The sequence below is a fragment of the Lissotriton vulgaris genome, chromosome 1_1, assembly GCF_964263255.1.
Source record: "Lissotriton vulgaris chromosome 1_1, aLisVul1.2, whole genome shotgun sequence".
Classification (NCBI taxonomy): domain Eukaryota; kingdom Metazoa; phylum Chordata; class Amphibia; order Caudata; family Salamandridae; genus Lissotriton; species Lissotriton vulgaris.
The window spans coordinates 733,847,408-733,863,290 of NC_141685.1; the positions used below are offsets into that span (position 1 = coordinate 733,847,408).

A 15,883-nucleotide genomic window follows, 5' to 3' on the forward strand; every position below is an offset into this window, starting at 1 on the left:
GAGAGACTCAAACTAGAGACATTAAGTTCCTCTCCTCCTCTTCACTGTACTAAGCTTTGTTTCAAAACCACGGGTATCTGCACATCTCAGTTCCTCACTACAGAGTGATTTAGGGTCACTTTTAAAAATCTACTTACATATGTTAAACTTGCATATTTTATTGAGACTCAGGATAAGTTCTAAGGGCAGTCGATATAGAAGTGTTTAGGAAGAGAACAATGAAGTGAAAGGCAGAATGAGAAGACCAAGATCGAGAAGGCTAGAGAGAGAAAAGGGACAGAGAGGGCAAACAGGAGAGAATATATGGGTAAGTGGAAATTATGGGTAGCAGAGGCAGAAACAATGGTGTATAAGTACACCAAAAAGTGGTGCTGGTAGAGGCAGAGTAGTGGGCAGTTATAGAAAGTAGGAACAGAATAAAGTGGAACGCTAGGAATGTGCCTAGAAAAAAAGAAGGAATCAAGAGGAAAGTGGGGAGCAAGAGAATCTACATCAATACCTGTGTTTGATGGAATCCTTCTCAAAGATACCAGGAGTGAAGTTTGATGTAGATGACGTAGACTCCAACAATGTCGACTCCTCAATCAAGTTATCCACAAACTCGCTGAAGTGGGTGTCCACTTCCTTCATAAGATCTGACTTCATAAGCTGTGAGAAGTATAAAAACAGAGTCACATGTGACGGATCAAAGGCAGCAGGGCACCTGGGCATAGTCAGGATGCTGCTCCCTACAAATGTATTGTGCACTTTATTCCCAAACCAAGGACAAGATGGTACGAAGGACCAACTTTATTAAAAAGTTCTTTTGATACTCGTTCAATATACAATTAAAAGAAACATCAACAGGACAGTAATTGCACAGATTGACGATTGAATTCTAAAGTACTAAACCCTGTATGGAATAGCTTGGTCATTAAAAATTATAGGCATTTTGAGTTCTAATACAAGAGATGTAGACAGATGTAGAACATATAAACATTTTGCCAGGCGGCATTTTGAAATTATAGCTATCCAGTAACAAATGGCTACTACATGATGGAGCTTTTATCATGTAGTTGTTTGGAGAATGGCTACAGGGAAAGTCATCCTGGATTTACTGACTAGTTTATTTTGCAGATTCCTTAAATGGGAAATCTGTAGGCTTGAGAGGTTTTTGAGCCTCCCACATAAAATGCCATTGAATGGATCTTGTGACATGTCTGGCAGACAAACCAGAATTACACATGGGTTATTAATGCTTCCAGAACCCAGAGACACTTAAAATGGGCATCATACTTTGACTTGTAATGTAATTTGTTTTTAATACAAGATGCAACAGTCAGACGGTTCTACTACATTCGGAAAACTGTAAAAATGGTTAACATGGTCACTATCTTACATGCTTTACTGCATTCACATTATCCTACTACTATACTTTAGGCTAAGTATATAATTAATGCTCTTAATACACTGATCTCTCGGTAAGTATGGGTGGAGTTAAGAACAGTAAAATTATACTTACCTTGCAATGTAGCAGCACGTTGATATAGTGGATCCCCTATTACTGTATGTCTATACCATCGACTTTAATGTACAGGAACACAGGGCCGTTTTAAAACTTCAGGCCATGTGGTTCTAGCTGTCCCAGATATCTCAGGTCTGCAGTAGATCTGAAACATTTTATGTGCAACTTCACTGAGAGGATTTTAATAAAGAATGTTTTAGGAGTCCAGTAAAATACTGGGCCTTGTCCTGAAGAACAAACCATTCACTTTTGCATTAGGCTTGATGTATCAACATGATCTGAACAATCAGCATTTAGATTTAGTTTGCATGGTCATGGCTCTAACCACTTTGGTAAGTACATGCATCTGTACCAAAAGAATCGTTTAGTAAAGTTAGAAAAATGCCTTAAGATAAGTGTTCTCTTTGGATAATATACTGCCTATGTGGGCATATTGCTGTGGAGGGAGGGTCTGAGGCTAAAAACTTTAAAGATATAGGACACTGATCTGCGACAAACTGTACAAATAACATTGGGAAATATTTAATTCCACATTTAGAAATGGTGCACACACACATCTGTGCAGCCATTTTTTCCTTCTTATTCCCTTTTAATATCTGGTCAAACTCTGATTCAATCTGTCTATACTTGGCAACAGTGGTCCTATGCGCAAATAGTTACGACCAAATGAATATAGACACAATGGAGCTACATTAGTTGACGTGATTTGTCCAGCCGGACAGTGATCACAAAGAATTTTTACTATTTGAAAAGTTGGCAGAAAGGGTATCTTACATTCACAAAGAGTGAGACACAAGCCTGTGCCTTCACGCTTACAAATTGGCAAGGTAGAGTGATAGAAAAAGGCAAAGAGAGAGATAAGTTAGGCAGAAAGTGAGCGATTTCTGAGAGATGGAAAAATAGCAGAAATTCAGTTACACCATTAGTCACAATTTAAATATACATTTGCATATATGGCGTAAGAGGTCGACGACGTTTCGATTCCATGAACAAAATACAAGGAATCATCATCAGGACAAAAAGTTTTGTGCCTAAAATCTGCATAACACAATAGCCTAAAGAAGAAGGAAAAAAATGGAATATATCAGTAAGGAAAAATATAACAGCCTTCATTTGTGACATCATGTGAAATGGGTGAATCAAATTCCTTAAGGGAACAACTAGCGGTGGCACGCGTGATAGATCTAAAAAGGTTCGGCGAGTGTTGTTTACCGTGTAAGTGAGAAGAACGATGGGCCTGGTGCCAGTATGGGTCAGAACACTAGGAACTCGCCTAACGGGAGAGTCTCGATCCATGGAGAGTGCCGCTGAGAATACGTCTGTGAGTGCAATCACACGTGGACATGCATTTGCATGCAGTAGTGCCACTAATAATACGATCGTAAGTGCACAGTGCGTGCATCGGCGCAGGTGGTGATGCTTCTCGACCGAGTAACTTTGACCATTTAGAAGCTACAGAACAGACTCACCAGCGGGAATCGCTGGGGGACAGGACTAACTAGTTGATTAGTCCATCTGTTTCACAGGGTAGTGGAGGTAACGGCGACCCTTCAAATTGGCCTAATAGTGAAGCCTGATGGAGAAAGGGGAGGGAATGAGGTTTGCAAGGAAGTACCATTCGTGATCGCAAACTGCCTCATAGAGCCGAACTTACCGGAAGCCAGAATAAGTGGTCACCGGTACTTGAGTTATCCGCTTGAGAGAAACGGAGGTCAGGGAGGAAAACCCAGCGTCAAGGTACAGGCGCAAGATGATGAGCCTATGAGCATGTAAATAGAAAGTTAGACGAGGGTTGTGGTAAGCGGGTTGTGCGCGGGGGACTGCGGAAGTGTACACTTACCCTCGGGGTACGGGAACTGGTATCCCTTAGAATTGGTAAGCGAGGCTATTACCCGCAATGGGGGATGATTACAACGCCAGAATTACGGCGTGGAAGGACAAGCCTGTAAGAGAGTTAAGGAATGATTCAGGCAACGATTCCGGGGCCGGTTCGTGCAATTAATCCCTACATGAGCCCACACTCACCTATGGCTTCGTATCAATGGGGAGCCGCGATGTGGCAGTCAGCAATGTTCCGGTGTGAGTGGATGCCGGAAAGCAAAGACGTTTGTGCTAATTACTGATTGGTCTGGGGCGGGCAATAAACATGGACAAGGGACTGGTAAAGGCGGCCATCTTAGGAGGGCTAAAAGGTTTCAGTGAAAATAAAGGAAGGGGTAGGTGAAAATTACGTGGCGGCCATCTTAAGAAAGTGAATAGAAACATGCAGTCGTGCAGTGCGTGCAATAAAATAGCGTTTATCATTGATATAGTTAAACAACCATCAGAAATGTCGTTGGATTAGTAATGCAGTAATGGTACAGCTTGTATGGTAGACACAGATGCATAGGTATCTGAATTGTCTCTGCATTGGGACCCATTTATAATAGGCTTGTCCAGTCCTCTTGTAAATTATGGTCAGAGTTGAGATTATCAGTTCTTAGTATCCATTTTAGTTCTTCTCTGTTCAGCATTCTGGATAGAGCGCCTCCTCTGGTTGGTATCGTAATTTGGCTGATTACAGTCCATTTCAGTTCATTCTCCGAGTGTCCCTTGTCCAGAAAATGTTTGACCAGGGGAGCGTTGGCAGTCTTGCATCGGATTCTGCTTCGATGCTGTGATATCCTGAGTTTGATCTTTTGTCTCGTTTGGCCTACATAGATCATGTTACACGGGCATAAAAGTGCATATATCAAATTGCAACTATTGCAGTTGGTAAAGGTTTTCAGTACATTTTTGACATCTTTAAACACAAACTCCTTGCTCTCAATGCAATAGTCCCACACCACACATGTACCGCATTTGGAATGGCCTCTCAGTGGGGGAAGACACCAAAGATCGTTTAGAGTGGTATTGGTCTTTGCTAAGGGCGGGAGCGCTGCTCGCACCAATTGGTCTTTCAAATTTTTGTTGCGTTTAAATGCAAACAATGGTAATTCAAGGGACAGATTGCCAGAGTTAATGATATGCCAGTTTTTTTTAATGCTCTTCTTTATTTTATTAGAGGCCGAAGAGAATGTGGTCACGCATACAAGTTTGTTAGACTCCTTCTTGGCCTTGGGTTCAAGCAATATCTCTCGGGGGCAATACCATGCTCTCTTCATAGCATTCCTTACCAATCGTTTAGGGTAGCCCCTGAATTTCAGTTTGTCTGATAGAGTGTTGGCCTCCCTAAAGTAATCCTGTTTTTGAGAGCAATTTCTGCGCAGTCTTAAAAACTGCGAGTAGGGGAGACTGTCCCTCAGAGATCGGGGGTGACAACTATCGTAACGCAGGAGCGTGTTTCTCTCAGTCGGCTTACGGAACAAAGAGGTAAATAGTAAGCCATCTTTGTGTTGGATATCAAGATCCAAAAATGGAATGTGGACTTTACTATGATCTACAGTGAAAGTCAGTCCGTTGCAGTTACTATTGAGCCAATGCACAAAAGTTGGTAACATTTCAACAGAGCCTCCCCATATCATAAACATGTCATCTATGTAACGTTTCCACATGAGGACGCCCTGATGGAAAGGATTGGTAGCGGGGAGGATGGTAGACATTCTAGGTAGTCCATATACATAATGGCCAGGGTGGGAGCAAAAATTGCCCCCATTGAAGTTCCTTTATTCTGTTGGTAATACTGGTCTTCAAACATGAAATAGTTACGAGTTAGGCATATCTCCAAAAGTTGAAGTATGAAGAGGGTGGGAACTGGATGTGGCCTAGGACGTTCGTTTAGTATTCCTTCCATCACCAACAATGAGTCTCTTTGAGGGATATTAGTGTAAAGCGACTCAACGTCAAGTGTACACAGGGTTTGTGAGTCAGGGTCAAAGGGCAGATTTTCAATGAAATTTATCATATTCATACTATCCCTGACATAGCGTTACGATAGTTGTCACCCCCCGAGCTCTGAGGGACAGTCTCCCCTACTCGCAGTTTTTTAGACTGCGCAGAAATTGCTCTCAAAAACAGGATTACTTTAGGGAGGCCAACACTATCAGACAAACTGAAATTCAGGGGCTACCCTAAACGATTGGTAAGGAATGCTATGAAGAGAGCATGGTATTGCCCCCAAGAGACATTGCTTGAACCCAAGGCCAAGAAGGAGTCTAACAAACTTGTATGCGTGACCACATTCTCTTCGGCCTCTAATAAAATGAAGACGAGTATTAAAAAAAGCTGGCATATCATTAACTCTGGCAATCTGTCCCTTTAATTACCATTGTTTGCATTTAAACGCAACAAAAATTTGAAAGACCAATTGGTGCGAGCAGCGCTCCCGCCCTTAGCAAAGACCAATACCACTCTAAACGATCTTTGGTGTCTTCCCCCACTGAGAGGCCATTCCAAATGCGGTACGTGTGTGGTGTGTGACTATTGCATTGAGAGCAAGGAGTTTGTGTTTAAAGATGTCAAAAATGTACTGAAAACCTTTACCAACTGCAATAGTTGCAATTTGATATATGCAATTTTATGCCCGTGTAACATGATCTATGTAGGCCAAACGAGACAAAAGATCAAACTCAGGATATCACAGCATCGAAGCAGAATCAGATGCAAGACTGCCAACGCTCCCCTGGTCAAACATTTTCTGGACAAGGGACACTCATAGAATGAACTGAAATGGACTGTAATCAGCCAAATTACGATACCAACCAGAGGAGGCGATCTATCCAGAATGCTGAACAGAGAAGAACTAAAATGGATACTAAGAACTGATAGTCTCAACTCTGGCCTTAATTTACAAGAGGACTGGACAAGCCTATTATAAATGGGTCCCAATGCAGAGACAATTCAGATACCTATGCATCTGTGTCTACCATACAAGCTGTACCATTACTGCATTACTAATCCAACGACATTTTTGATGGTTGTTTAACTGTCAATGATAAATGCTATTTTATTGCACGCACTGCACGACTGCATGTTTCTATTCACTTTCTTAAGATGGCCGCCACGTAATTTTCACCTACCCCTTCCTTTATTTTCACTGAAACCTTTTAGCCCTCCTAAGATGGCCGCCTTTACCAGTCCCTTGTCCATGTTTATTGCCCGCCCCAGACCAATCAGTAATTAGCACAAACGTCTTTACTTTCTGGCGTCCACTCACACCGGAACATTGCTGACTGCCACATCGCGGCTCCCCATTGATACGAAGCCATAGGTGAGTGTGGGCTCATGTAGGGATTACTTGCACGAATCGGCCCCGGAATCGTTGCCTGAATCATTCCTTAACTCTCTTACAGGCTCGTCCTTCCACACCGTAATTCTGGCGTTGTAATCATCCCCCATTGCGGGTAATAGCCTCGCTTACCAATTCTAAGGGATACCAGTTCCCGTACCCCGAGGGTAAGTGTACACTTCCGCAGTCCCCCGCGCACAACCCGCTTACCACAACCCTTGTCTAACTTTCTATTTACATGCTCATAGACTCATCTTGCGCCTGTACCTTGACGCTGGGTTTTCCTCCCCGACCTCCGTTTCTCTCAAGCGGATAACTCAAGTACCGGTGACCACTTATTCTGGCTTCCGGTAAGTTCGGCTCTATGAGGCAGTTTGCGATCACGAATGGTACTTCCTTGCAACCCTCATTCCCTCCCCTTTCTCCATCAGGCTTCACTATTAGGCCAATTTGAAGCGTCGCCGTTACCTCCACTACCCTGTGAAACGGATGGACTAATCAACTAGTTAGTCCTGTCGCCCAGCAATTCCCGCTGGTGAGTCTGTTCTGTAGCTTTTAAATGGTCAAAGTTACTCGGTCGAGAAGCATCACCACCTGCGCCGATGCACGCACTGTGCACTTACGATCGTATTATTAGTGGCACTACTGCAGGCAAACACATGTCCACGTGTGATTGCACTCACAGACTTATTCTCAGCGGCACTCTCCATGGTTTGAGACTCACCCGTTAGGCGAGTTCCTAGTGTTCTGACTCATACTGGCACCAGGCCCATCGTTCTTCTCACTTACACAGTAAACAACACTCGCCGAACCTTTTTAGATCTATCACGCGTGCCACCACTAGTTGTTCCCTTAAGGAATTTGATTCACCCATTTCACATGATGTCACAAATGAAGGCTGTTATGTTCACAAATGAAGGCTGTTATGTTTTTCCTTACTGATATATTCCATTTTTTCCCTTCTTCTTTAGGCTATTGTGTTATGCAAATTTTAGGCACAAAACTTTTTGTCCTGATGACGATTACTTGTATTTTGTTTATGGAATCGAAACGTCGTCGACCTCTTACGCCATATATGCAAATGTATATTTAAATTGTGACTATGGTGTAACTGAATTTCTGCTATATTTCCATCTCTCAGAAATTGCTCACTTTCTGCCTAACTTATCTCTCTCTTTGCCTTTTTCTATCACTCTACCTTGCCAATTTCTAAGCGTGAAGGCACAGGCTTGTGTCTCACTCTTTGTGAATGTAAGATACCCTCTCTGCCAACTTTTCCAATAGTAAAAATTCTTTGTGATCACTGTCCGGATGGACAAATCACGTCAACTAATATAGCTCCATTGTGTCTATATTCATTTGGTCGTAACTATTTGCGCATAGGACCACTGTTGCAAAGTATAGACTATGTTCCCCGAGGTCCTGTGCTGACTCGTTGGGTGCCCTTGTTGTTCCTTAGCCATCTGATTCAATCTGACATTTCGATAAAGTCGTGTGCAGCGTATGGTCAGGAGAGCAGTTACTGTTACATGGTTGTTGATCATAATCAAAATGTCCCAGCTTTTAATAGCAATTACAATGTTTAATACAAGGTGTCCTTTTCGGATATGAATCAAATATCTATATCTCCCTATAACTAACCCCTTTAAGCTCTGGCTGAAGTAAGAACTTTGTGTACAACCAAACTACCTAAGTGAGCAGGTTCTGCGTGCAAGTCAGAAAATGCCCTAAGATTCGCATATAATCCACCAAAACCTAACTGTGTGACCTTTCACAGAGTTCAGCCTTCGAGCAGCAACCTTTGCAAAACCATTGTAACCCTAAATACTCACCAGATGCAGTGGGCTGGGGAAAAGGCTTTGGCCTTGGACTACCTTTGGTGAACAGTCTCTGTGCACCCAGTGTCATCTGTGGCCAATCTTGCCTTTTGGTACAGAGCAGAGTCCGTCGAAGAGGTGGACAGTTAATTTTGATTACCTCTGATCTAGTGGAGTCCGTCTGCATGCAGGAACCTTTAAGATGCAGACTCCATAAGCGCCCCCAGGGGTTGCACTCTGCAAACCTATGCTACACAGGAAATGGAAAAGTGTGGGTTTCAGCATAGTGGAGGGAAAACTGGTAAGGCATGGGCTGGACGTTGATGCTCTCCATCCCACCAGGCAACTCAAAACAGATTAGCACGTTACTCCTACAGAAGATGAAGACAAAAGAAGTAGGGAAACCATAATCTTGTGTAGACCCACTCTGTGTCATCTACAGACACCAGCCATTCTCCACATGGTTTCATGGTCCCTCGCCTGTTAAACACACATGTAACTCCACACACCTCATAACGTAAGAAAATCAAGAGGTCAGTTAAGGCGGACGGTGCTGATTTTACATGGGAAGAATCAGTAGAATTCCTCCTCAGTAGGCATGCAGCTAAAAGGCCTTTGTCCCTGGTCTACTCGTCAGCATAACAAATCAACAGTCCACCATATCCTGGTAAGTAATGGCAATATCCACCATCTCCTATGGGTTGAGGTCAAATCTGGGTGCACCTACTAACTGGAAGAGGGGAGGCTCTACTTTTGAAAGTCACTTAATTATAGTCCATTGGCAAAAAACATATCAACGGTCATAAAAACTAACAGAGCAGGGTAGCAAAGTTTTCCAAGCCCTGCTAAGACATTTGTTCCTAAGAAGTGGGCATTCATGAAACACTTAAACTACTTAAGGAGACTAGTTAGTTAGCTACTGCTATTATATAACAAAGATTGCGTAGAATCACCTAATCACAATAGAATTTCCATTACTCTGTTTTACATGTGGTTATGTTCCTTAGCCCACATATCGTCTGCCTTTATAAACATTTCCACGAAGGCACTGAATAATATGGAAAAGGATAGCCTTCTCTGGTGCTTTACTTGGAATGGAACCCTCCTCTACCCACCAGTGGTAATTGAATGGGTCCTACTCCTTCTAAGAGATAAATGCCTACACAAAAAATCCCACAATCAAAGGCTGTTATAGCACTTCAAAAGAAACACAGTCTGACATAGCAGCTCAACTGTCCTCAAGTGTAAGTCGCGAGCCGAGTTATGGTGGGTCATGAACATCTAAGCAATAAATATAGGTGCCTTTAAATTTATCTTGCACATTTGCTGATCATCAAAGACAGAAGAAGTCAAATGCCAGGCTATGTCTTCTGTCTAACTGCTGCTTATTTTTTTATTTTATTTTTAACTTGGGGATTGGTGTTTAAAAACGAAGTCGAAGAAAGTAAAGCAAATTATGTGACAATCTTGCTGGGGTACTGGGAGTGGGAAAAGAAAGTCTGTCATTTTTATGTAACACAACAAAATGTGAATATCTGAAAATGAGCGCTACACGTTAAGCAGGTAAGAAAGCAAAAATTAAGCAAATATTGTGTAACTCTTAAGAGTGATAGAAACAAAGAATTTAATAGGATAAAAACAAATCAGGACGCTTGGTGAATACAAATGATAAATATTCTCGGAAATCAGATTGCCACATATCATTTTTGTGCAGTATTGCTGTCCGTAAAACTGTGCAAATTTAGAGTGAACTTGAATGAAACATGCTGTATGTAAATGACAGCGCACTACCACACGGTGCCTTAGCTACACTACAATTATATATTTTAAAAAAGCCCACCACTTGTCCATTATAGTGAGTCGCAAACGTTTGTAGTTCTAAAAATTGGTCTGTGGTTCTAAAAAAGTTTGGGAAGCACTCCTATATCGAGGATTCTTTGTGCTTGATTTAACTGCTATCACTAAGTGGCATATACAGTTCAGGTTACTGCTTATTCTTTACTTTGTAAATCCCAGCTCGCCAAGATGTAGATCAATGGATTGTAGTTTGTCACAACTCAATGTGAATTCAGTGTCATGTTGCATTATCTAAATATACTAAAGGGAACCAGATGTAAACAATACAAAGCAATGTGACAATTGTGGTTCCTCTGGCTGAACGTCCTTGGAGGAGATTCAGTTCAGCAAGTGTGCCAAATAAGTGTTCCCACTCGGTCACTACTATCAATTCATGTTTCTCACTTTGGGAATGAGACAACGTTGTTCTACTGCTTCTCTAAAACAGTCTTTTGGCAGATCGCCCCAGCCTCGATTTATATTTTCCAGGTTCAATATATACATTTTGGGCCCCATTTCCAAGGGTGTTACGGCTCATCAGGTACCAACTCTATTAGCAAATGTAAGCAGAAAGCAGATACATATATGTTAATCTACATTTATTGTGACTGACCTAGACATCCTTTGAACAGCACTCCATTGCTTTAGCTAGTCATCACCTAGAAGTCCTAGAACTACAGACATGCACATACACAGAACTTTCTACCAACTCCTCCCTCTGCAATGTTCGATCTTAAACCAGTGACAATGTCCTGCATAGACCTGTAAATTAACATCCATTTACTACAAGAATGCAATTCAGACTGCACAGGCCCCAAACTTCACTCTGCAAATAATGTTCATCTTTCGGCACTCCAAACACATCACCAAAGCAAGAAAATGCCTGCACAGGGAGGCTATTAAGTGATAATTCCTGCCTTGACAACTACCCACACACACACTTACTTTCGCTGAACTTGCTATTCCTCTGTAAAATGTGGTATGTGTGTTTGAGGGAAGATTCACAGAAAATCCCAGTCCCCATACAATGAAAGCATCTTGTGCCTGAAACTTGACTAAACACATACAACAAGATGCTGGACGGAGTGCTGAAACTTTTCAAACATTTGCCCCAGTCAAGAGATCTAGGTTAAACCCAATGTTCTTTTGCTCACCATATCACCCAGGTTTGGACCCGGCCCTATGCAAATCAGTCTTGACCCTGCTCCTCATGGGAACAGTCTAGCCCCAAACTGCAATTCCAGGTCCCCAGACCGGAGACAAGCATCCTAGGACCGGTTTCAGGGATCATCCCTCATGAGCCAGGCTAGCTTGAATCCTGTGGCACAGCAAGCAAGGGACCCACGCCTGGGCATACCCATGTCCACTTAGGGCAAACATAGCAAACACAACAAGATGGACAGAGTGCTGTGCTGCATAGCTTTAAATAAAGAAGGAAAAAAAGGTGCTAGGAATTGTCCAGTGTTAACTGGGTCATAGTATTTTTTTTCTTTACTATAAGGTGGGGACAAGCACACAAAGGGGAGGGGGAGGAAGGAAGGTGAAAGCAGAAGCATAGCGGAGGGGAGTGAAAGGCAAAACCAAGAACTGAGGGAGCGAGGTAGTGGAGACACATGCACGCTTATAGAATGCATGTAAAAAAGTGAATAAAATGTACCTAAAGACGCCTACGGCCAATGGAAGGACACTGGCCGCAGATAGGAAGCCATACTAGGTCCATTATTCACGGCAGAGAACGCTGAAGCCCTAGGAGGACGTAGGAAGGAGCAGGGGCCACTGACCAATAAGAAGTAAGGAAAGGAAAGTGACATGCAAGCCAACCAATGATAAGTAATGATAATTAAAGGGTGAACTCTAAGCCAATGTAAAGCTTTTTTTGTTTAACAATGGGTTTTGCCGACAGAGCATGGATGCTGTTCAGGTGAAACCTAAAAATGGCGAATTCCCTCACCCAACTTCAATAGTTCTGATCCCCTTACATATGGCTCTTCTGGACTTTTACAATAATCCCAGGTACTTGCCTGTTACCTTAGACAATTGCTTTATGACAAACTGTCTCTCTGTTCAGTTCTATAGAATACTCATTTGTGTCCTAGTCTGGCATGCCAGAATAGAAATACAATTATCGGATTAAAAAGCACTAGCTAATTCTTGAAACTGTCAAAATGTGAATTGCTACATTTTGTGTTAGCTTACAATTTGTGACTGTTTAACCAGGTGATCTGTGACTTTATCCAGTTAGTTTCAGATGAGTGAGAGTTCACCCCTGATCTCCTGAATCCGGGGCAGGGGAGATGGTGTTGGTGTCAGGCTTGCTTGTGGGATTCCCCAGTAACACTCACTTGATGGTGGAAAGATGCCTGGAGTCTGGCAGCATCTGGAAGGTCTAAGGCAGATAAATTGACCCGGACTTTATGGTATGATTGAGGAGGCAATTCTTGGCTCTGCTGTATAACTTATGGGTTCTTCCAGAAAATTGTCCATTACGAGGCATTGGAACATCCCAACAAAGTGACTTCAAATGCCAAACATAGCCCAATTGAAAGGATGTTATAGGTAGGAATTGGAGTTATGAATTCCCATGGGGGACTTTGTCCGTCGTCTGGCACCAAATGTGGAGGACCAGAGATGAATTTACACCAAGGGCCATTCTATGCGCAGGGTAATTTGGACAAGTGGCTACCTCGGCCACTTAGGTGCTGCTGGGGTGGATTCGTATTAACTGTCAGAAACAAAAATTGGAGAAGGAGAATGGATGTTTCATTAATGTGCCTTACTTACCCTATAAGGTCATGCAAATAGAAGGGTAGATCTCTGAATTAGATGTCTTGGTCAAGGCACTGAAAACAAAGTATCCAAATACATGGATTCTTTTACGAAGCGTTAACACCGAGCACGGGACAGAGAAGGTTTATCAAACGTATGTAAAAAAGGTCGTGGGGCTGCTGAAGACATGTGAAGTACATAAGAGAGATGCTGCTAAAGAAGCTACAAGCAGTGCTGGGGAAAATCGTATCTCTGATATTTGAGGATAGTCTACATTATGTATTTTAAATAAATGGTACGTACCTTAGACTGAATAAACCGTAAAACCATGGCCAATCACAGATTGTTATTGTATGCAAACTATTGTGCAGAACATTCAATAAATAAAAAAAAATTTAAAAATAAATCCACGATTTGCTAGCATTCATTGCCCGTGGTGTATAGTTTGGGTTTTAAAAAGGTTGTGCCGATACAATATTGTCATACTTCAAAAAGTTCAACATCTGTTCTTTTTTTGTTTGTTGCTATTGTGCACTTTTATGAAAACTGAAGTGCTTGATTTGCTGCTTCTGGATCAAATTTAATTTCCTCTCCATCCGGAACACTGCAAATGATTCATTCAGCCTGAAAGCATACAGATAAACTCCAGTGATTATTTCTAATTAGAAGGAAAAACCTCACAATTTTCATGAAGGAGGTTTTTATTTTATTTCAGTTATGTATTTGAATCCAAAACACTTTACCAAGAAAAGTAAATGCCTTGGTGATTTCTGGATCAACGGGATGGCAGTTTGCTAATCCCATGGCCAAAATAAGGATATTTTATTTGGCAATACTTGTAGACTGACATATTTTAACTTTCAAGTTTAAATGTGCAGAAAAAGATGCCAGTTCAGGCTCCTAGCCCATGCATACAAGGACCAACACAACTGCAGACCCGCCTACTTGAACCACCGCCTGAACTTCCATCAGCCCACCAGACACCTTCGCTCCTCATCCCTTTCTCTAACTCCCGCATCCGAAGTAGCAGATGAAGATATCACTTCTTCTCCTACCTAGAAGCAAAGACATGGAATGAGCTACCCTTTCAGCTACAGACTGCTATCTCTTTCAGAGTTCTGAAAGACCCTGAAAACCTGGCTAATTGGCTAATCAACTGCAACCTGCCAGCGCCTGAATACCCTCATGGGTGACTAGAAGAGCTTTACAAATCTACTGATTTAATAAAATTAATATGTAGCAGCATAAGTGATTGAAAATTCAAATCTTTTGTCAAAAACCTTGAAGCACTTCAAAGCCAGAAAAAGTGGTTGGTGGTAGTGCGAGAATAAACTTTTCAATTCACTTAGTTCCTGGATATTTTAAACTGGAGGTAGATTTGGTGTTCTGGTCGACAGTGTTGGCATTTAAGGGAGTTGAATCTGGGGCAAAAGACGTGAATGAGCTTGGTGATCAGGTTGGGATGAGAAGGATTGAAGGAGCAGCGTCTGAGGTTAGGCTCCATGTGTGGGATAAGGTGAAGAGCAGGAAGCATGTCTTTTCGGTTGAAGCTGGGGTAGGGTGTAGGTGATCTTCGAGATGCTGGTTGAGAGTCCTTCAGGTCTGATAGGTTGACAATCCATGGTTCTGTCCATACGGGGCTCGGGTGAACAATGTTTGACAAAAACTCAATAGTAGAGCTGGATACATCATCATCAGATTTTACTTGCCTTAAGCAAACATCATGATACATAAAACATGTGAATTCGGATATATTTGGGAACTTTAATAGTTTATAAATGCATAAGAAGTAGGGAATTTAGTATGAATGGTGGATTACAAGATGTCTCTGATCTCCCGGTGCGAGTTGTACACAACGTAAACTGCACTACCTGTTGCATTTAACACATGTAATACTTTACCTCGAGGTGCCACAATTAGATCAGAAGAGTGCTCTATAAAAATAAGCAGTGTGTATCAATCAAAGACAAAAGATTGGCATACCATTTTTAGGTCTCGCCTGCCAATGCGCTTGCGCAATGCTGGCGAGATTATAGTAAGTGGAAAAGAAAAGTCTACCAAAACGGCTGCGGATCCCATGCAGTTCATGTGAGGCAGGCACGTGCACGCCAGCCACTTCACACACCACCATTTGCCTGTGCCTCGGCATGAGACTTCAAAGGCTGCCACTCCCCCGTCCCCCGCGTGCATATCACGCACCACCATTTGTTTGTGCCTAGGCATCAGACTTCAAAGGCTGCAGCTCCCCCGACCCCCCCGCCACAGCAATGCCGAGAGCTTGTTATCCCATTCCCTCCAGCACGCACTCTTGAATACATTTCCACTCAAATCTTTGCTTACCCATATCAATTCAGCTTTTTAAGGCTTTCAACATCTGTCACAAGGCTCCCTCCTACACTCACCATTAGGAATCACTACCTTCCTTTTATTTATTTTATGCATTTTTATATAGCGCGGACTTTACCCGAAGGTGTCAGAGCGCTTATTGCTGCACATCTCTTTCTCTTCGCTGTTGGCCACTTCCCTCGCACCAGTCTGGCATATCTCTCCATGTCCCCTCACACCCGTCTGGCATTCTTCTCCTCGTTCCCTTGTCATTTCCACCATTTCCTCACCCGTTGCTGCCATAAGTCAATGCCTTCCTCCTCCCCTTCACCTCTTAACTCGCCAGCCACTGGGATTTGGGATGGGAACAGCGTGACAGCGCTTCTCTGTCGGCAACGCCAACCGTTTACCTTTAATGTGCTATTATTG

At 42.5% G+C, this 15,883-nt stretch overlaps 1 protein-coding gene across 3 annotated transcripts in view; it reads right to left on the bottom strand.

Moving 5' to 3' along the window:
• The window catches only part of SOAT1 (sterol O-acyltransferase 1), a 238,058-nt gene that overhangs the window by 98,407 nt on the left and 123,768 nt on the right, over window positions 1-15,883 (bottom strand). For all 3 annotated transcript variants that reach the window (XM_086955365.1, XM_086955372.1, XM_086955378.1), the window contains one exon: window positions 500-648. In XM_086955365.1, coding sequence (XP_086811491.1) covers window positions 500-648 — 149 coding nt within the window. The remainder of the gene's footprint in view (window positions 1-499; window positions 649-15,883) is intronic.